Source organism: Rutidosis leptorrhynchoides, chromosome 2 (assembly GCF_046630445.1).
Source record: "Rutidosis leptorrhynchoides isolate AG116_Rl617_1_P2 chromosome 2, CSIRO_AGI_Rlap_v1, whole genome shotgun sequence".
Taxonomy (NCBI): Eukaryota; Viridiplantae; Streptophyta; class Magnoliopsida; order Asterales; family Asteraceae; genus Rutidosis; species Rutidosis leptorrhynchoides.
The window spans coordinates 534,312,942-534,337,508 of record NC_092334.1 but is presented as its reverse complement, the minus strand read 5'-3'; the positions used below and the strand labels follow the sequence as shown (position 1 = coordinate 534,337,508).

At 34.6% G+C, this 24,567-nt stretch overlaps 1 protein-coding gene across 1 annotated transcript; it reads left to right on the top strand.

The window, feature by feature from the left end:
- Positions 1-24,343, top strand: LOC139889617 (heavy metal-associated isoprenylated plant protein 31-like). Its single transcript, XM_071872559.1, has 3 exons — positions 1-6; positions 158-236; positions 24,006-24,343. Exons 1-3 carry the CDS (start codon positions 1-3, stop codon positions 24,341-24,343), a joined length of 423 nt encoding a protein of 140 aa, XP_071728660.1.
- The last annotated feature ends 224 nt before the right edge of the window (positions 24,344-24,567 follow it).

Here is a 24,567-nt window from a genome sequence, read left to right as displayed (position 1 = left end):
ATGTCTGTAAGTCTTATCTCCCTCTCAATTCTTTTAAACTATATGCATAAAGAAATATATTCATATGTATACATATATGTAACAAAAATGTATGTAACATATATACTGAAATCAACCGGAAAACAACATAATAATGATATTTGGTTGGTGATTGAAGGTAGTGGACGTGAGAGTACCGAACTTGGATTGTCAAGGCTGTGCTTCTAAGCTCAAGAAAGCTCTTTTCAAGCTCAAAGGTTAAATTTTCTTTTATGTCTAAATGTAAAATACTAAAGTCATTTTTGTTTCATTATGAATGTCCATGTTTTAAATTATTATTATAATACGTGTTAACTTTGTTACTCCATATACTAATCACAGAAGACATCGATATAGATGGAACGACTAAAATTGTAGTTAGTAAAATTTCTTAAAATTACGTGTCTAGTTAAAGTGGACACTTTTATCAGGACGATTACAATATTAATTCAGTCCTTTCATTTCATTTTTTAAAATTAGCTTAAACAAATACTGCGAAGAAGATAAATCAGACTAGCTAAAATTAATTTACTAAGTATTACATTATGTGTTCTGAGCCTGTGACACGAGGGATGTATTTTTTTTTAATTACTAAAATAACGATTACAATAAAAAAAAGGCTAATTCATCGAAAGGTGAAATAACCGAACAATGATATAACAATATAACGGACAGACTCGAAACTGGAAAAACAAGAACCTACCCGCTATTTACTATCGAGCCACACAAAAAAAAACTTATAAAAGTACAACCCTAACCTCATAAACAACTACCAAATATCTTAGCACTAAAACTCTAAAACAAAGAAGCAACATAACAAACTTTAACAATAGCAAAACATAGATGAAATAATAAATCAAAGATAGAGACTAACCACTTGAATTTACCACCTTGGCGATGACCGTAGTCTTTAAACAATTATTTTATGGGTCTAAAATTTGTTAAAAATACGAAAAAAAGATAAACACATTTAAGAAGTCGACATTCTAGATAAATTTTGGTATTTACAATGAAACATGCTTTTTGGTTTTCGGAGTTCGCGCTTCGACCGGTCCAAGTCCTACACCTTCATATGCGTTGAAGCAACAAAAATATCTTTTTACTAATCTTGTTCGATATATTTTAATTTTTTTAAACAATTTATATCCTCTACTTGATCGTAACAAGGGGTGTACTTTATGTTTTATTACCAGCTCGTTCTCTTTAAAAAATTTAACATAATTATATTATATTTATTTGATAATATAATTCTAACAATTAAAACATTTTTTAATGATTTGTTTCTGAACTAGAATCAAATGTGATAAGCTCAAATTTCTCTTAAAGCTTTTTTTCTTCAAGTAATATAAGTACACGTGTATATATACGTATTTGTTTTTAAAAATATATTTACTTATAAGTAACAAATTATACCATATTTAAAGTTTTTTTTTTTTTTTTTTGCTACAAGTTCAATATATAAAAAGTAATTTTACTACAAAATGATTATCCTACTCCGAGCACCAGCAGTCATGACACTAGGCTCGGTGTTAAATCTTAGTGTTAAACTTAACACTGAGGCCAAAACAGGAGAAATCATTCAGTATTAAATCAATTATTTAATTATTATTATTTAATTAATTTTTATACTTTTATTTATTATTTAATTTATTTAATTAACAAAATATAATATAAATAAAAATAAGTATTATTGTGATTTTAAGAAAAAAAACTGGCCCAATTTATTAAAAAAAATCAGCCATTTTTTTGTTATTTTTAATGGCCCAAAATCTGGCCCTATTTAATCCCAATTTACATTGTCCATACATACTAACCAACACAAGATTTTCTGCCGTTTTATCCCAACCCCCACCCAATTCCCCCCAAAAACGACAACAAGTAAAAAAGGGGAAAAAAATACAAAACAACCCCTAAAAAATGTATCAAGTTACATCCCAACCCTCAAACCAGGGATATCAAGTGTAAAATCAATATTTTAATAAAAAAACTTAACTAAACTTCGCCCATATTTTCAGCGGGACATACCTTTCCGCTCGACTCGCGTTCAAATTTTTCGAACCCACCGTTCAACTCAAAAAAAACTAACGAACACAACGGGACTAACTATACGCGAAACGGACACTTCTAAAAAAACGCTAAATACCTCGGATTCTATTCAATACTCAACGGGACATATCTTCCCGCTCGGCTCGCGTTAATTTTTTTCGAACCCACCGTTCAACTCAAAAATATCTAACGAGCACAACGAGACTAACTATACGCGACACGGACACTTCCAAAAAAAAAACGCTAATTACGTGTATTTAGATCAGTGCTCCATAACCTATAATAAACTCCCCAAACTAACTACATCATATCGATAATTCTGTTTCCCTTTTTTTTTTACACGATCTTCATGCCGTTAAAAAGGCCATTAGGTACATTAGATACTAACTACATGTATTTAAAAACACCCGTAGTAAAACGTTTTTACTTCTGTAAATACATAACGCTCCATTAACTATGAATATACAACCCGAAAGGTCCCGCGGCATCGCGCGGGCCCATTTTACTAGTTTACATACTAACTGCCACTGAAATCTTGGCCGTTTGCCCCCAAACACCTAAACCAAACGACACACACAAACACAAATGGAAAAAAACAAATTTGCCCCCCAAAATTTTAGCAGTATGCCCCCCAAAATTTTAGCAGTATGCAACTTCACCCCCCAAAACAGGGGTACAAACTGTCAATTTTTTTATTTTAATTAATAAACTCCACCCGATTTTTCAGAGAGTCATATCTTCCCGCTCGGTACGAGTTAAATTTTTCCGAGACCACCGTTCAGCTCTAAAAAATCTCAAGAATCCAACGGGACTAACTACACGCGAAACGGATATCGTTAAAAAAACACTAAATAACGGGCCCTATATTCTCGCTCGGTGCGAGTTAAATTTTTCCGAGACCACCGTTCAACTCGAAATAATTTTACGAACACAACGCAACTAACTATACGCGAAACGGACATCGTTAAAAAAGCTTTACATACATATACATACACGTTCAACAAACAACCCAACATACTAGATATATTAGGTACCAAACAACGTATATCCAAATTCGACCGCGCGTCGAATACAACCGCAGCAACGCGCGGTCGAATTTTTTCTAGTTAAAACACAATTGAGCACACTACTATGTAGTGTCTCCTCCATCTTGTTTACCTTCAAAAACAAATTACAAAAGTCAACAAAACAACATCAAATAAACAAAGGAAAAAAGAAAGAAAAAGAAAAAAAGAAAAGGAAAAGAAGCAATTTACACCGTTACATAGGCGACGTTGGCCAATAACGGCGGCCTTTAACGCCAGTTTAACGCCAGCGGGGAGTTGACGGCACCACCGTCCTCGGCGTTAAATTGGCAAAACGTTGAAAAATTGTAACGACTCCTAGTGCTTTAATAAATAGTAGAAAATGACATTATGTACATACGATCAGACATATATACCTCCGGTTGTTTGTATAATAAAAAGTTGATGATAAATTCACTTAATTTTTTAATATATTCACTTTTTATGCAACAGATTTTTGCAAAGTATACAAGCGGATTCATCAAATACTTAAATGAAAATATCGCCTTCTATTATAAAAAATATATATTTGATTGTAAAATTTAGCGAAATATACAATTATAATTTAAGAGTCAAAGTACATTAACCTTATATTGTTTTAAGAACAAATGATGCATACCTTTTAATTTATATACTGTTTTAAATGTGTATCATAATAAAAATATTAACCCACCATCCAAGTTTATAAATTCACCAAAAAAAAATTAATATGTTGTACAACATAATCATTTTTGCATAATTGTGATGGATATTTTTAAATTTTATAGTTTAAGTGAATTTATTATTAGCCTTATGTTTATATGTTTGATTAGGGCGACTCCAAATCCAAACTTTAATATAGGACCGTCTTATTAATTAAGAAAGTCGGGTGCGAGATATAAAATGGGCTCACATAAAAAAAATTCAATACACAGAGAAATTTAATAATATTGAAAGTATTCGATCAGCATACAAAAAATTCCCAAAGAATTCGTATCAAAGTGTTTTATTATCAGATTGTTGTCATGTAATTAATTATACTTAATTCTTTAGATAAAACGACATTTCTAACAATTTTAAAAACAAAGTAGTTGAAACTCTTTTTAGCCAATACTCGTCAGCATATCATTATCAATAGTTATCAACGTTAATCCGTTATGACTCTTAATTAAATAATTAAATGATAAATGATGAACTTGCGGGCATAGTCCAATGATTCCCCCATGTACTTTGTGTCATGTGTCATAACCCGTCCTTAACCATAAAACGTGTTAGATAACGTATGATTTCATTGCGAGGTATTGACCTCTATATGCGACATTTTTTTAAAGAAAAACTGCATATATTATACATTACAAACCATGATCCTTATTTTTGATACAAGCTTTGGACAAAATAAAGATGATTATCGTTTAGCGATAATCTTCGACTTACAAACTTTACAAATGATAATAACAACCCGATTTCTAGCATATTTTACAACACAAGTTCTTGGATATGCAGTCTTATTTTTGACTCAAATATGCGTACGCAAGATCCTGCTTAGATTCAACATGATGCAGCGGAAGATTCTAATTATCACCTGAGAATAGACATGTTTAAAACGTCAACATAAAGTTGGTGAGATATAGGTTTAATGCCGGCAGCAATATATATATATAGACCACAATATTTCATATATAAACATTTTAATAAAAGTATTCTAAGTGGTTGAGCACTTGGTAACCATACTTAACATTTAATCACGTCGCATATTCCCTTTATTATGAAATCTTACTACACTGTACCAAGTATAGTCACGAAACGAAGTACTGTGCAACCGTTGAATACTGGTCGTCCAGTCCGGTTGGGGTTGTCAGGCCCGATAGATCTATCAACAGGATTAGCGTTTACAATACCGCTGTAAATAACAGTTACCAAGCTACAGGGAAGTATGCCAGTGGTACAACTCAACGTAGAATATATTTTTCAGTTACTTGTGTCCATAACGTAAAACATAAAATACATGTATTCTCATCCCGAAATATTTAGAGTTTAAAAGTGGGACTATATACTCACTTTCGTCTTGAAGATATATATATAATTTGACTTGGTCTCCGGTTGATATCACGAACCTATCCATATATAATATATCAATACCTTTTCTTTTTAAACAAACGTCACATATATATACTTGTTATACTTTTAATACTTTGAATAATTCCTTAATCCGTAGTTAGCAGTTCGTTGTTAGTAATTCAATTTTAATGGTTCATTTTTAGATGTTTAGTATACCCGCAATGAAATAAATAAAACCCCCAACGAAATAAATAAAACCCCATCGTATATGTATTGGTCGAGATTAATCTTGACCCACGGTACCGGTGTTGTCAAATGACGTGTTGCGTACATAAAGTACCGGTGTTGTCAAATGACGTGTTGCGTACAATCATGGGATCTTATGATTAATCTTCTCGTGTTGTTTACGGGTGATCCTGAACCATATAAAATTGAATTATAAGTACATATATATAAAATATCATGTTAACTTAAAAAGATGTGATTTATTTAATTTTTCCCAATTATTTTCGTGGCTAAACTAGTCTTGGATATCCGATTTTGTTTCGGTCATAGTTTCTTCGTTACAACTCCGTTTTCGTTGATTCAACTTGTCATCTCCTTGGATCGAGTCCCTATTTAAGACTATGAACTGTAAATACCTTAGTTTGTATTCAAAATCACACGGCATAGGTCAAACTTTAGTGAAACTTATGAAGTTAATCATTTTCCATCATGTAAACAACCTTAAATGATTATTTTTCTAAAAATACTTATACTTTGAGTTAAATCATGAAATTTTTATGTGTTATCATATTCATAGTAAAAATCATTTTTCCAGAAAATAAACCTCCAATTCAAAGTTTAAGATGGTTTTTAATTATCCAACCCAAAACAGCCCCCGGTGGCACTCCGACGTCGTAAAAACAGTTTTTAAGATAATCTTTGAAAAACCAAGTTATACCTTGTTAAATTAGCATATATTTAAGTTATATTACAGGTCTTAGAGTATTTTAAAAGTTAAGTTAGAAGGATCTATTTAGTTTGCAAACAAGTTTGAAAACATTCAAACTATGTTCTTGTTGTTAAAATTTTATACCACAAAATAAGATAGCTATATATATATGAATCGAATAAGGTTATGAACATAGATTCTACCTCAAGTTCCTTGGACAAGGTTGTTGTAAAAGAGGAGTAAGAACCTAGAACCAAAAGGGTGATGGAAGTGGATGAAAGATTGGAAGTAAGTTGGTGTTCTTGGAAGGATTTCTTGAAGTGTTTTTGTAAGGTTTTCTTATGAGGTTTAAGTGTTGTTTTTGAAGCTAAATGATGGGGAAAATGCTTGGAGATGATCAAGTATGAAGTTAAGAGTATTTTGAGAGAGAAATGGAAGTGTAAGTATGAGAAAATGGGGTGAAGAAATGGTGTGCATGCATAAAAACGTTTTTAGGTTATAAAGGAAAAAAAAGATACCTAACTTTGTTTTCTTGCTAAATAATTCATGCTACTTGACAAATGGTTGGTTCCACATGTTTCTTAATCATTTAAGGCTGCTAAGGAGCAGATTTTTATTGGTATATACCAATAGTAAATACATCTAGAAGCTGCGTATGATACGGGTACATATACCCTAGGTATACGTATAGAAATCTTTGAGAAAACGGAACGAGGATTCAAATATAGCTATCTTTTGTAAATATACTTATATTGTTTTATATATTTAAGTCTTTAAAAGTGATTAAATACATTACTTATACGATATATGTATAAACATTATAGGTCATAAGTATTTAAGTCAAATAACGTTACGTATGGTTATCGTTTTGAAAACTTAAGTTAGTAGTTTCAAAATATACTTATAACTTATTGTTATTAATACAAAATGAGATATTAAAACATTCTTAGGTCATGTTAAATATGTATATATACATATATATACACAAACGTATAATTATCATATATTGTATAGTTCGTGATATCATCGGTCAAACTAGACGGTCAAACGTTGTGTAAAACTCTTTTCGAAAAACATAAGTCTCGACAATTTGGATTGCTTATCTTGTTGGTAAGGTTTAATTTATGTAAATATTAATCTTATAAGTATAGAACGATCGAAAAAGTGCGGGTCGTTACATTACCTCCCCGTTAAATAAATTTCGTCCCGAAATTTTAAAATTGTACCTATTTTGCGTCATCGAGAAACAAGTGTGGATACTTTTGTTTCATTTGATCCTCTCGTTCCCAAGTAAAATCGGGACCCCTTCGAGCATTCCAACGAACCTTAACGATCGGTATGTTGCTCTGCTTGAGCCGTTTAACTTCACGATCCATGATTTCGATTGGTTCTTCGATGAATTGTAGTTTCTCGTCGACATGGATTTCTTCAAGAGGAATGGTGAGGTCTTCCTTTGCAAGACACTTCTTAAGGTTTGAGACGTGAAAGGTATTATGTACTCCGGCGAGTTGTTGCGGTAACTCAAGTCGATAAGCTACCGGTCCAATGCGTTCGATGATCTTGAACGGGCCTACATATCTTGGGTTCAGTTTACCCCTTTTTCCGAAGCGTATTACACCTTTCCATGGTGACACCTTTAACATAACCATGTCACCGATCTGAAACTCTAATGGTTTCCTTCGGACATCGGCGTAGCTCTTTTGGCGACTACGGGCTGTTTTCAATCTCTCCTTGATTTGTACTATCTTCTCAGTCGTTTCGTGTATGATCTCGGGACCAGTTAATTGTCGATCTCCTACTTCATTCCAACAAATAGGAGATCTACACTTCCTTCCATACAGTGCTTCAAATGGCGCAGCTTTAATGCTCGCATGATAACTATTATTATACGAGAATTCTGCTAATGGTAAATACTTATCCCATCCGTTTCCAAAATCGATCACACATGCCCTGAGCATGTCTTCAAGAGTCTGAATTGTTCTTTCACTCTGCCCGTCAGTTTGCGGATGATATGCGGTACTCATATCCAAACGAGTTCCTAGTGCCTCCTGTAGTGATTGCCAGAACTTTGAGGTAAATCTACTATCACGATCAGATATAATGGAAATAGGTATTCCATGCCTTGAAACTATTTCCTTTATATATAATCGTAATAATTTCTCCATTCTATCCGTTTCCTTTATAGGCAAGAAATGTGCAGATTTGGTAAGACGATCAACAATTACCCAAATAGTGTCGTATCCCCAGGCAGTCTTTGGTAACTTCGTGATGAAATCCATGGTAATACCGTCCCATTTCCATTCTGGAATTTCTGGTTGTTGAAGTAATCCTGACGGCTTCTGGTGTTCTGCTTTGACTTTGGAACAAGTTAAACATTCCCCAACATATGTTGCAACGTCTGTCTTCAAATTAGGCCACCAATAATGCGTCTTAAGATCTTGATACATCTTTCCAACTCCAGGATGTATCGAGTATCTTGTCTTATGTGCCTCATTCAATATTAACTTCCTTAATCCACCCAACTTTGGTACCCAAATACGGTTTGCAAAATATCGAATTCCATCTTCCCGCATAACGAGTTGCTTCTCATACTTCTTCATTATTTCATTTCCTATATTTTCTTTAGTAAGTGCTTCTCGTTGAACTTCTTTGATTTGTGAGTTGAGATTCATGCGAATTTTTATGTTCATCGCTCGTACTCGAATTGGTTCTCGTTCCTTTCTGCTTAGTGCGTCAGCCACCACATTCGCTTTCCTGGGATGATAACGAATTTCACAATCATAGTCGTTTATCAGCTCGACCCACCTACGTTGCCTCATGTTCAGCTGTTTTTGATCGAAAATATGTTGAAGGCTTTTATGATCAGTAAACACAGTGCATTTAACCCCATACAAGTAGTGTCTCCATATCTTCAATGCAAACACGACTGCTCCCAGTTCTAGATCATGCGTCGTATAATTCCGCTCGTGAATCTTTAATTGTCGGGATGCGTATGCAATAACTTTCTTCCGTTGCATAAGAACGCAACCAAAACCTTGTCGCGAAGCGTCACAATATATTTCAAAATCATCGTTCCCTTCTGGTAACGATAAAATAGGCGCCGTAGTCAACTTCTTTTTCAGTAATTGAAATGCACTCTCCTGCTCAGAAGTCCATTCATATTTCTTCCCTTTTTGCGTTAACGCTGTCAACGGCTTAGCTATTCGGGAAAAATCTTGAATAAACCTTCTATAATAACCGGCTAAACCCAAAAATTGGCGTATCTGCATTGGTGTCTTAGGAGTCTCCCATTTTTCAATGGCTTCAATTTTTGCTGGATCAACCTGAATTCCTTTGCTACTAACAACGTGGCCAAGAAATTGCACTTCTTTCAACCAGAAAGCACATTTAGAAAATTTAGCATATAGCTGTTCTTTTCTCAACAACTCTAATATCAACCTTAAATGCTGCTCATGCTCTTGCTCACTCTTGGAATAGATAAGAATATCATCAATGAAAACGATAACAAACTTATCTAAATATGGACTACAAACTCGATTCATGAGGTCCATGAATACAGCTGGCGCATTCGTCAATCCAAACGGCATGACCAAAAATTCGTAATGACCGTAGCGTGTCCGAAAAGCAGTTTTTGGTATATCTTCTTCTTTGACACGTAATTGATGATAGCCCGATCTTAGGTCAATTTTCGAGTACACACATGATCCTTGGAGTTGATCAAATAAGTCGTCAATTCTCGGTAGTGGATACCGATTCTTGATAGTTAACTTATTTAATTCACGATAATCTATACACATTCGGAAAGATCCGTCTTTCTTCTTGACGAATAAAATTGGAGCTCCCCACGGTGAAGTACTTGGTCGTATGAATCCACGATCCAGTAATTCTTTTAACTGACTCTGAAGTTCTTTTAACTCGGACGGTGCAAGTCTATATGGAGCACGGGCAACCGGTGCAGCTCCTGGTACAAGATCTATTTGAAATTCTACATATCTAAATGGAGGTAATCCCGGCAACTCTTCCGGAAATACTTCAGGAAAATCTCTTGCCACAGGCACGTCATTGATGCATTTCTCTTTTTCTTTCTTTTCGACTTTATTAACATGTGCTAAGATAGCATAGCACCCTTTCTTCAAGCACTTTTGAGCTTTCAAATAACTAATGAGTTTTAGCTTTGATTTACCCTTCTCTCCATAAATCATTACTGGCGTTTTATCCTTACGAGGAATGCGAATTGCCTTCTTGGCGCACACAACTTCAGCTCCTATTTTGGACATCCAGTCCATGCCGATTATTACATCAAAACTTCCTAATTCTACGGGTATCAAATCAATCTTAAATGTTTCTCCGGCTAAATTTATTTTACAATCACGGCAAATTTTATCGGCTTTAATTAGTTTACCATTAGCTAACTCAATCATGTACTTAGCATCTAGAGGTAATGATGAACAATTCAATTTAGCGTGAAAGTCTCTACACACGTAACTTCTATCAGCACCAGTATCAAATATAATAGATGCGGATAAGTTATTAATGGTAAACGTACCCGTAACAAGCTCCGGGTCTTCACATGCCTCTCTAGCATTAATAACAAATGCTCTCCCACGTGCAGGTCCGATATTCTTCTCTGGATTCGGGCACTGGCTCTTATAGTGACCTTGTTTTCCACACCCAAAATAAGTAATGGTAGCCAAAGCAGTTCTATTTGCATTGGTGGCAGGAGTCTTGGTACCATTTGTATTTGTAACGAGAGCCCTACAATCTTCAGCAAGATGACCCTTTCGATTACATTTGTTGCATACCACATTACAGTTGCCAGAGTGATGTTTGTGGCATCGGTTGCATAAAGGATTTTGTCCTTTATAACCAAAGCTTAAACCACTACCCGCACCTTGCGTGTTTTCTTGTTTCTTAAAAGATTGTTGTTGGTTACCTCGATCATAATTTCCATTCCACTTTCTTTTGTTACCTGATACCTTCACATCAGTATTGGATACTTTCTTATCCATGATGACCTGATCCATTAGCTCGTTTGCCATGGTTATAGTTTCATGAATTGTCTTAGGTTTCGATGCTGTAACATTTGCCTTGACCTTTTTGGGCAAACCATCTTTGTACATTTCAATCTTCCGTTCTTCGGTTGGAACCAATTCAGGACATAGCAAAACTAATTCCATGAATCGCTGATTGTAGTTGGTGATTTCAGTACCAATAACCTTCAGACTTCGTAACTCATCTTCCAACTTCCTAACCTCGTTCCTTGGACAATATTCGTTGATTAACATTGTTTTGAATTCTTCCCACGGAGTATCATAAGCTACATCTCCTCCTACAGCCTTCATATAATTTTTCCACCACGTGAGTGCACTATCTTGTAAAGTGCACGATGCATACTTGGTCATGTCCTTTTCAACACAACCACTGATTTTAAACACAGTCTCCATCTTTTCTATCCACCGGGTTAAACCGATCGGTCCTTCTGTTCCACTGAATGATGAGGGCTTGCAAGCTTGAAAAGTTTTGTAAGTGCACCCCACACGAGGATTTGGGTTAACTGCAGCACCTCTTGCAGCCTCGACCCATAACATTCTGTCGTTCACTCGTTGATTGATGAGTTCCTGGATTTCTTGTTCCGTCATTCGGTTCAATCGCGCCATATTCTTCTATAAGAATGAAAAGAAAATAATTATTCACATGGAATATTATAGATGTAGTGTATATTTACAGTACATTATAGCTTATTAATAATATGAACCAGGTATTATTATAAAAGCCTTTTCTTCTTATTAGCGTTTTATAATTATATCTAGGGTAGTACCTACCCGTTAATGTCCATACTTAATAGCTTAGTACAGAATCAATTACTACCATCTAAATAATACTTAACCATGGAAAATTATTGCATTTCACACTTCACTATTTTACATATGCTTATCTTACATCGAACATTAAACAAACCACACTAATAATATTATACAAAACATTATATGATCCCATGGTTTAATACGGCAGCGCATCGTTTGGTCTATTTTCTAGGACGTTTAGGTTCAAAGAATCGCTTAACGCTTATCCTGGCTGTCTGCCTATATTTTGGCTGTGGGACTAAAGAACTGGATGCCGGGATAGAACGAATAGGAATAGCGGGAATAGGGGTGGTAGTGTCTAGTGGAGTTGGTGCCACATCATCCTTACTAAACTCGGGATTTGAATTTTCTAATTCATTAGCCTTTCGTTTCTTTCCTAGTTCGAACTCGTCTTTTGTAATTTCCTGTATTTCTTCCTCGGGTTCACTTTCCTCCTCGGGTTCACTTTCCTCCTCGGGTTCACTTTCCTCCTCGGGTTCACTTTCCTCCTCGGGTTCACTTTCCGGGTTCTCTATAGTCGGTTCATCCGGAATTTGTGAGTCTTCCCCAAAGATATTATTTTCGTCATCGGATAGGTTAATGACTGGAACACCATCTGAAGATTCTGGTTCGGAGTCGCTGAACGTGATGACAAGTTTTGAGCCCGACATCTATCACACAACAACTAACCCATTAGTACTACATAATATTTACATATAAATTTTAACCAACAATGATAAGCAATGGTTTTTAAATCAGACCCGGTCAAAGTCCAGACTTACTAATGTATCCTAACGACTTATCAGTTAGACACACTAATGCAAACCTGGTTCTCTAAGACCACCGCTCTGATACCACATGTCATAACCCGTCCTTAACCATAAGAACGTGTTAGATAACGTATGATTTCATTGCGAGGTATTGACCTCTATATGCGACATTTTTTTAAAGAAAAACTGCATATATTATACATTACAAACCATGATCCTTATTTTTGATACAAGCTTTGGACAAAATAAAGATGATTATCGTTTAGCGATAATCTTCGACTTACAAACTTTACAAATGATAATAACAACCCGATTTCTAGCATATTTTACAACACAAGTTCTTGGATATGCAGTCTTATTTTTGACTCAAATATGCGTACGCAAGATCCTGCTTAGATTCAACATGATGCAGCGGAAGCTTCTAATTATCACCTGAGAATAGACATGTTTAAAACGTCAACATAAAGTTGGTGAGATATAGGTTTAATGCCGGCAGCAATATATATATATAGACCACAATATTTCATATATAAACATTTTAATAAAAGTATTCTAAGTGGTTGAGCACTTGGTAACCATAGTTAACATTTAATCACGTCGCATATTCCCTTTATTATGAAATCTTACTACACTGTACCAAGTATAGTCACGAAACGAAGTACTGTGCAACCGTTGAATACTGGTCGTCCAGTCCGATTGGGGTTGTCAGGCCCGATAGATCTATCAACAGGATTCGCGTTTACAATACCGCTGTAAATAACAGTTACCAAGCTACAGGGAAGTATGCCAGTGGTACAACTCAACGTAGAATATATTTTTCAGTTACTTGTGTCCATAACGTAAAACATAAAATACATGTATTCTCATCCCGAAATATTTAGAGTTTAAAAGTGGGACTATATACTCACTTTCGTCTTGAAGATATATATATAATTTGACTTGGTCTCCGGTTGATATCACGAACCTATCCATATATAATATATCAATACCTTTTCTTTTTAAACAAACGTCACATATATATACTTGTTATACTTTTAATACTTTGAATAATTCCTTAGTCCGTAGTTAGCAGTTCGTTGTTAGTAATTCAATTTTAATGGTTCATTTTTAGATGTTTAGTATACCCGCAATGAAATAAATAAAACCCCCAATGAAATAAATAAAACCTCATCGTATATGTATTGGTCGAGATTAATCTTGACCCACGGTACCGGTGTTGTCAAATGACGTGTTGCGTACATAAAGTACCGGTGTTGTCAAATGACGTGTTGCGTACAATCATGGGATCTTATGATTAATCTTCTCGTGTTGTTTACGGGTGATCCTGAACCATATAAAATTGAATTATAAGTACATATATATAAAATATCATGTTAACTTAAAAAGATGTGATTTATTTAATTTTTCCCAATTATTTTCGTGGCTAAACTAGTCTTGGATATCCGATTTTGTTTCGGTCATAGTTTCTTCGTTACAACTCCGTTTTCGTTGATTCAACTTGTCATCTCCTTGGATCGAGTCCCTATTTAAGACTATGAACTGTAAATACCTTAGTTTGTATTCAAAATCACACGGCATAGGTCAAACTTTAGTGAAACTTATGAAGTTAATCATTTTCCATCATGTAAACAACCTTAAATGATTATTTTTCTAAAAATACTTATACTTTGAGTTAAATCATGAAATTTTTATGTGTTATCATATTCATAGTAAAAATCATTTTTCCAGAAAATAAACCTCCAATTCAAAGTTTAAGATGGTTTTTAATTATCCAACCCAAAACAGCCCCCGGTGGCACTCCGACGTCGTAAAAACAGTTTTTAAGATAATCTTTGAAAAACCAAGTTATACCTTGTTAAATTAGCATATATTTAAGTTATATTACAGGTCTTAGAGTATTTTAAAAGTTAAGTTAGAAGGATCTATTTAGTTTGCAAACAAGTTTGAAAACATTCAAACTATGTTCTTGTTGTTAAAATTTTATACCACAAAATAAGATAGCTATATATATATGAATCGAATAAGGTTATGAACATAGATTCTACCTCAAGTTCCTTGGACAAGGTTGTTGTAAAAGAGGAGTAAGAACCTAGAACCAAAAGGGTGATGGAAGTGGATGAAAGATTGGAAGTAAGTTGGTGTTCTTGGAAGGATTTCTTGAAGTGTTTTTGTAAGGTTTTCTTATGAGGTTTAAGTGTTGTTTTTGAAGCTAAATGATGGGGAAAATGCTTGTAGATGATCAAGTATGAAGTTAAGAGTATTTTGAGAGAGAAATGGAAGTGTAAGTATGAGAAAATGGGGTGAAGAAATGGTGTGCATGCATAAAAACGTTTTTAGGTTATAAAGGAAAAAAAAGATACCTAACTTTGTTTTCTTGCTAAATAATTCATGCTACTTGACAAATGGTTGGTTCCACATGTTTCTTAATCATTTAAGGCTGCTAAGGAGCAGATTTTTATTGGTATATACCAATAGTAAATACATCTAGAAGCTGCGTATGATACGGGTACATATACCCTAGGTATACGTATAGAAATCTTTGAGAAAACGGAACGAGGATTCAAATATAGCTATCTTTTGTAAATATACTTATATTGTTTTATATATTTAAGTCTTTAAAAGTGATTAAATACATTACTTATACGATATATGTATAAACATTATAGGTCATAAGTATTTAAGTCAAATAACGTTACGTATGGTTATCGTTTTGAAAACTTAAGTTAGTAGTTTCAAAATATACTTATAACTTATTGTTATTAATACAAAATGAGATATTAAAACATTCTTAGGTCATGTTAAATATGTATATATACATATATATACACAAACGTATAATTATCATATATTGTATAGTTCGTGATATCATCGGTCAAACTAGACGGTCAAACGTTGTGTAAAACTCTTTTCGAAAAACATAAGTCTCGACAATTTGGATTGCTTATCATGTTGGTAAGGTTTAATTTATGTAAATATTAATCTTATAAGTATAGAACGATCGAAAAAGTGCGGGTCGTTACATCATGGGATATGGAGAAGTAATGAGTTCGATCCTTATGGATAACATGATTTTCTTTAAATCAATTAAACACCAATAATGGTGGTATATATTGACCCTATAAGGAGGTTTTACCGGATTCGTTCCCGGACCTCTAACCGTGTAACATCCCGCGTTTTTCCGTTAAATTTATTTTAACACCGTCTTTTTTTTTAGATAATACCTTTTGTTATCTAAATTCGTGTCTTTCATTAACTAACGTTCATAATATTCCCGTTATTTAATTATAACATCACTCGTTTACTCTAGCGTTTTTAAAAATATTCGCTCGGTTAATTCCCGCACCCGCTTTGAAACTTGAGGGACCAAACTTACCAAGTGAGCAAAAATTTGACTAGGTCAAATAGTCAAAGTGGCCTTCTCCTCCATCCATTCCACCTCCCTCATTCTTGCTACTTCCATATCTTCTCTCAAACCCCAACATCAAAGATTTATCATCTAAATTCAATCAAGGAAGTTCATCACAAAACAAATTACATATTCGTGATCCTCTCTTCATCCTCTTCGATTTGGTACCAATTTCATAGCTTGGGGTAAGGTTTCTAAAAACTCTAGATTTCTCAAATTCGTTTTATAAACTTGAAACGGTGTTAGTTAGTGTCTATGGCTCAAGTCTAACATGAATATATGTTTGGTTTGCTCGATTTGTTGTTTTTGGAGTAACTAGCATGAACTTGAAACGGGTGTGCTTAATCTTTGATTTTGGATGAGTTAATGTTGTTTAAATGTTAAAGTTCATGTATTAAAAGTGTTACTAGCATCATTACCTTCAAATTGATGTGTAGGTTGATTTAGAAAAGCTTCATTTACAAAATTGTTGAATTCATGATTTTGTTTAGGGTTTGATGAACTTTAAAACGGGATTTTGATGCATTGAATGCTTGTTAATGTTGTTAGTAAGTATTTAATTGTATTGTATGTTTCATTACCTTCAAAACGATGTATCGTATGTGTAAATTGGATTCCCGAGTTAAGAAATGCGTTTTGTGAACTTGAAACCTTGATTTTGAACGTTTAATGATCATTTATTGAGGTTTTCATTGTTGATAATGATGGATTTGATTCATGAAATGTGTGTAGTTGTATTCCTTGTTAAATTACCTTTCCAACGATATAAGATACGTGTTTTGAATGTTAACGAGTCAAAAGTTATGATCATTTGAAGTTGAAATCGTCTAAGTGTAAACTACCCCAGAATTTGCTGCACCAGATGCAGATGCGGCGCATCTACCTCAGATGCGGCGCATCTGAGGCAGACTGCCCATTTTGGTCAATTTTCGTTCAATTCTAAGCATGCTACGCACCCCCGATCAACATGAAACTTGGACAACATGCTCATATATGATTTCTAAGCTTAGGAAAATAGTTCGGGACCCGACCCGACCCCGTTGACTTTTTCGTTGACTTTGACCAAGTTTGACTTTTGGTTAAACTTAAAAAAACACTTATGCAATCGTTCTAATCTTATTTTATACTTGATTCTTGCATGAAACTTGATAACGTGATTCACATGCTATTTATTCGAGTCGTAACGAGCCATAGGACTAATTGAACACATTTCACCCGACCTTGTGTCGTAACCGGTTAATTGATACAACTTACTTCTTTAGGTCAAGGCTAAGCAACTTTCATGCACACCTTTACTTTATGAAGTACTTTTATACTCGTGCACTCGAGGTGAGATCATAGTCCCACCTTTGCAAATACTTTTATACTTTAAATCGTGGGCTGAGAAACATATACTTTATATACATTTTATACGGTTTATACTTTCATACTTTGAACACAAATATGAATACAAGAGCAAAGAAACATACGAGTTAGAACAAAAATCCTCAAGTTCAATTACCATTAGTTACACTTGTAGGGTGTGAGCGAGAATTTATGTTGTGTGGCCATACGGGTTTGACGAACCCTCGTCTGATGGATGAAACGTATTTTCGGTGTATAGTGTAGGTTCTAACACTATTATGCAGAGGTAAGATTCAGTTAAGTTTTGGTAATTGGGTGCTCGTGATACAAACAACATCTTTTGAGATGTATACGCTTTGATACTAAATCTTGTGGTTCAAAAACATACTTTACAAATACACCTATGATTTCACCAACGTTTTTCGTTGACAGTTTTCTATATATTTTCTCAGATTCATACTTGGCTACTTGATACATGCTTCCGCATACTTTGAATACTTGCTTGGGGTCAAGCTTACATGCATACGCTAGTGATAGCACCTTTGGATTCAAACTTAAAGCATACATACTTACGCTATTTATAGCAACTGTGATTTTCAACTTATTATGTCGCAAGTTATCTCAATTATACTTTATACTTTTGTAAACTTAACTTGTTGTCGAACCGTTTGGTAAACTAAACTTTGTAAGTCTCATACGTCTCAAATGAATGCGACATAATTTTGGTCAAACGCTTCTCATTTAGGGACTACGACCACGTAACGGGACCTAAGTTAACGACGCCGTCAATGACGATTTTGTCGGGTCGTTACAGATGGTATCAGAGCGTTGGTTGTAGGGATCTAGGATGTGCATTAATGTGTCTGATAGAGTCATTAGGACGCGTTAGTGAATCTAGACTACAACCGGATAGTTAATCATTGCATTCTGACTTGCATTTGCTATAGATAGCACTTACTTGACTACTTGTGCATTTATACTTGAATCATTCTTAGGCGAACTTCTTAATGGTACCTAATTTTCATCATACGAACTCGTACTCTGCCACTTTCTGGTAACACACATAAATTCGAGATTCCTACGCGCAAGGATGACGACGACTTCATTAGTCACACCAGTCCGGAACTCTGTCTCCCAGATTGTTATTCACCACCGTCCCGGCTTACTATTCACGAGTACTATAAGGTTTCCACCACTATGGCAATCACTAGCCACTACCGACGTTACACCGGTGTTCTTCACTATTTACTACTTCTTGTTACTACCACCACTACTCTAGATGAGTATCGTCATCACCGCTTATCACTACGGTTGCGTACTACTCGTTATCATAATTCGTTACTCCTTTAGTACCTAAAGACATTATTGGTTGACTTGAACCGCATTGAAGTGAACAATCGTTTATACACTTCACTCGGGAAACGCTTCTTCAGAGTTGCACAAATTCTTTCGATTCGATACGAGTCACGTTAGAGATGCCGTTACACTTTGTTCATTTTAAATCTTCACGATTACACGAACTTGATTCTATGGAGTAATGTGGGAATAGAGGTATGAGTTAGCATAATATAACGACACTCGATCAACGTAGTTATATTATGGTAAGTCATACCAAAGTTCTAATGACTCGTGATGGTGATTGGACTCGATCAACCTAATCACCATCATGTGCCATGTACATGACTTTATTTTTCCTTGTTGTCATCCGAAAACTTCGAGAATATTGATAACAACCATACCAGGGACACATCTTGATATTTTCAAATCCTATTTATGCTTTTGAACGAATGACCAATTCTTCCAACTTCAAAACATATGCCACACGTGTATACTATCCCGTTTTCGCACGGTTTTATCGACGAACTACAATATGCTTGTTATGCTCACATCGAGGCGGAAACTTCTCTCGCATTACACTCGTACTTTCGTGTAAGGAAAACCTTTATCTAAATACTCGACGGAGAGAGAGACTCCTCACGTTATACTAGTATTCGCCTCGAGGGTGAATAGTCCTAACGAACGTTTTTAGAAACCGATAAATCTTCCGCGGCGCAAAATTCTTGAGAAACAGAAACTTGTTCCAACAAACGTTTTCAAGTCCTAACAAACTTGTTCGAATATACCTTACAGAACTGTACCTCATTTCGGATCGAAATCCTCGTTTCACTTCTAGATTTTGGAGTGCCTTTCAAAAGCCTCGGGACCACGTTTAAACATGAGTGCCGCGTATCATCCACAAACCGACGGACCAAGCAAACACATGATTCAAACCTTGGAAACCATAATACGAGTTTGCGTTATCAACTTCAAATTACTTGGGGAAAGTTTTTGCCTTTAGCCAAATTCTCTTACTACAATAATTTTCATCCGAGTATTAACGCCACACCTTTCGAGAATTCATATAGCCATAATTGTCATTTTCTTAATCGTTGAACCGAAGTAGGTGACAAGCAAACAACAGGACCCGAACTCATTCATGAAATAACCGTCAATCCGTTTCGAGAAACGTAGAAAGCTAAATCCGCGATATTTTTTTTAGTCCTTTTGAAATCTTGGGGCATGTTGTACCCGTTGATTACCGCTTCGCACTTCCGACTCACAAATTCCGTTCACCCTACATTCTGTGTATCAAACTTAAAGGCGTGTCTTGCGAAACAAGAACTTGTTATCCTCTTCGATGAACTTACTATCAACGATAAACTTCACTTCCTAGGAGGACCGGTTGAAACTATAAATCGTGAAACCAAACTTTAAACTAACGTAAAATCCCGACTGTCAAAGTTCGTTGAAATGCCTAAGGAAGTACCTTCACTCAATTGTAGAATTGACAACACTAGGTCTCGAGGAAAATACATCAACTATTGCTTCCAACTAAATTTCGGGATGAAATTTCTTTTAAGGTGTAGGTAATGTAACATCCCGCGTTTTTCCGTTAAATTTATTTTAACACCGTCTTTTTTTTAGAGAATACCTTTTGTTATCTAAATTCGTGTCTTTCGTTAACTAACGTTCATAATATTCCCGTTATTTAATTATAACATCACTCGTTTACTCTAGCGTTTTTAAAAATATTCGCTCGGTTAATTCCCGCACCCGCTTTGAAACTTGAGGGACCAAACTTGCCAAGTGAGCAAAAATTTGACTAGGTCAAATAGTCAAAGTGGCCTTCTCCTCCATCCATTCCACCTCCCTCATTCTTGCTACTTCCATATCTTCTCTCAAACCCCAACATCAAAGATTTATCATCTAAATTCAATCAAGGAAGTTCATCACAAAACAAATTACATATTCGTGATCCTCTCTTCATCCTCTTCGATTTGGTACCAATTTCATAGCTTGGGGTAAGGTTTCTAAAAACTCTAGATTTCTCAAATTCGTTTTATAAACTTGAAATGGTGTTAGTTAGTGTCTATGGCTCAAGTCTAACATGAATATATGTTTGGTTTGCTCGATTTGTTGTTTTTGGAGTAATTAGCATGAACTTGAAATGGGTGTGCTTAATCTTTGATTTTGGATGAGTTAATGTTGTTTAAATGTTAAAGTTCATGTATTAAAAGTGTTACTAGCATCATTAGCTTCAAATTGATGTGTAGGTTGATTTAGAAAAGCTTCATTTACAAAATTGTTGAATTCATAATTTTGTTTAGGGTTTGATGAACTTTAAAACGGGATTTTGATGCATTGAATGCTTGTTAATGTTGTTAGTAAGTATTTAATTGTATTGTATGTTTCATTACCTTCAAAACGATGTATCGTATGTGTAAATTGGATTCCCGAGTTAAGAAATGCGTTTTGTGAACTTGAAACCTTAATTTTGAACGTTTAATGATCATTTATTGAGGTTTTCATTGTTGATAATGATGGATTTGATTCATGAAATGTATGTAGTTGTATTCCTTGTTAAATTACCTTTCCAACGATATAAGATACGTGTTTTGAATGTTAACGAGTCAAAAGTTATGATCATTTGAAGTTGAAATCGTCTAAGTGTAAACTACCCCAGAATTTGCTGCACCAGATGCAGATGCGGCGCATCTACCTCAGATGCGGCGCATCTGAGGCAGACTGCCCATTTTGGTCAATTTTCGTTCAATTCTAAGCATGCTACGCACCCCCGATCAACATGAAACTTGGACAACATGCTCATATATGATTTCTAAGCTTAGGAAAATAGTTCGGGACCCGACCCGACCCCGTTGACTTTTTCGTTGACTTTGACCAAGTTTGACTTTTGGTCAAACTTAACAAAACACTTATGCAATCGTTCTAATCTTATTTTATACTTGATTCTTGCATGAAACTTGATAACGTGATTCACATGCTATTTATTCGAGTCGTAACGAGCCATAGGACTAATTGAACACATTTCACCCGACCTTGTGTCGTAACCGGTTAATTGATACAACTTACTTGTTTAGGTCAAGGCTAAGCAACTTTCATGCACACGTTTACTTTGTGAAGTACTTTTATACTCGTGCACTCGAGGTGAGATCATAGTCCCACATTTGCAAATACTTTTATACTTTAAATCGTGGGCTGAGAAACATATACTTTATATACATTTTATACGGTTTATACTTTCATACTTTGAACACAAATACGAATACAAGAGCAAAGAAACATACGAGTTAGAACAAAAATCCTCAAGTTCAATTACCATTAGTTACACTTGTAGGGTGTGAGCGAGAATTTATGTTGTGTGGCCATACGGGTTTGACGAACCCTCGTCTGATGGATGAAACGTATTTTCGGTGTATAGTGTAGGTTCTAACACTATTATGTAGAGGTAAGATTCAGTTAAGTTTTGGTAATTGGGTGCTCGTGATACAAACAACATCTTTTGAGATGTATACGCTTTGATACTAAATCTTGTGGTTCAAAAACATACTTTACAAATACACCTATGATTTCACCAACGTTTTTCGTTGACAGTTTTCTATATATTTTCTCAGATTCATACTTGGCTACTTGATACATGCTTCCGCATACTTTGAATACTTGCTTGGGGTCAAGCTTACATGCATACGCTAGTGATAGCACCTTTGGATTCAAACTTAAAGCATACATACTTACGCTATTTATAGCAACTGTGATTTTCAACTTATTATGTCGCAAGTTATCTCAATTATACTTTATACTTTTGTAAACTTAACTTGTTGTCGAACCGTTTGGTAAACTAAACTTTGTAAGTCTCATACGTCTCAAATGAATGCGACATAATTTTGGTCAAACGCTTCTCATTTAGGGACTACGACCACGTAACGGGACCTAAGTTAACGACGCCGTCAATGACGATTTTGTCGGGTCGTTACAAACCGGACCACTGCCCGAATGGATGTGTTCCTGGGTACTGTCGGTCGGGTTCGGGTTTTCGCCCGAACGTGTGTGTTACGTGCAAATGATGAGGATCGTTGAAATAAATGATCTACTGATGCAAAAAAACAATCGTCGTTTAAAAAAAATAATAATAATTGTAAATGATAATTGAAGGCGTGTATATTCGTTAAAATTAATGCATCCTCTATTAACGAATTTGCACATATCTCTTTTCTCTTCATAATATTTGAATATTACAATATTTTGCCCTCTACTTTTCGTTTAATAGTGAGAGTAAAAGTAAATGTGATTTTACGTAATTGAATTGGATGGGAATTTTCATTTAGTTAATATATGGGCTTTATTTAACATGTATTGTGGGCTAGATGATACGTTTGAATAAATTTATTTGACCTGGGCTATTAAAAGTTCATAGCATTCGGGCTAGGTGAGGTGACATAGTTCCCTCCAACCCCTCCTTTGGCTCCACTCTTGAATGGATTTGGCGGAAGTGAACAGTAATTTTAAAAATTTCAAATTAATGCTGTATGTGCATGCATAAATTTGGCGGCAGTGAACAGTAATTTCAGGTTTTCTAATCGATGTAATCGTAGATATAATAGATAAAAGATAAAAGAATTTGTATAAAAAAGAAGATAAAATATATGACCAATTGACCATGCCATGTAGTTCATGGATTATGTGGGTTTATATTATAAACACAATTATCATTGCTCTTATATATAATCACAAGACGTCTCAGTTTCAAAATACGATTTTGGGATAACTCGATTATGTCATGCACATTTGAATGAAAATTCTTTCTTATTAATCGTCCTAAATTAATTGTTCTGTTCTAACTTTTAAAAGTTTATTTCTTAACTTTGAATTTAAATAACTTTTTTGTATTATATAATAATATAATAATTGAAAACATGTATATAACTAAATTAAGTTTTATACTTTTTTCATTTAATATAACTTTCATTAAATATTATAGTATATAATAAAAAAAGTTATTTAATGTTAAAGTGAAAAACTAAATACTTACAAAAGTTAAAACAAGACTATTAATTTGTGACGAATGTACTACTAAACTTCTTGTTCATGCATGTTCGGACAACAAGCTAGAAACAAAGTTCGAAGATTCAATAAAATGGTTAAAAATTAATAAATATCATTGGAGAACTAAACAAATAAACGGTTTGAAATTTTTTATTTTTATAGGAGTGGAAGAAATAGAAATTGAAATGGAGATGCAAAAAATCGTTGTGAGAGGTTACGCTTTAGAAGAAAAGAAAGTGCTCAAAGCAATAAAACGGGCGGGCAAAGCTGCTGAGCCATGGCCCTACCCGGGTCACCCACATTTCGCTTCGTTTTACAAGTATCCAACCCACATTGCCAACCAATACTATCATGACACATCGTCAAGCAAAGATTTGTCGCATCACAATCTTCACGCTTTCTTCAACACCCCATCTGTTTATTCGGTTGCTGTTGCTTCAGATGAAACCGTTGCATCACTCTTTAGTGACGATAACCCTCACGCGTGCACAATCATGTGATTTAAGATTTTTGTAAGTAGACGTATGTTACATTTTGAATATCGAATATATGTTTGAGGTGTTAATGAAAATTCAAAGTTCAAACATCATTCTTAAAGTGTTCAACCAGAACCATGTGATTTATGATTTTTGTAACTAGACGTATGTTACATTTTGGATATCGAAAATATGTTTGAGGTGTTAATGAAAATTCAAAGTTCAAACGTCATTCTTAAAGTGTTCAA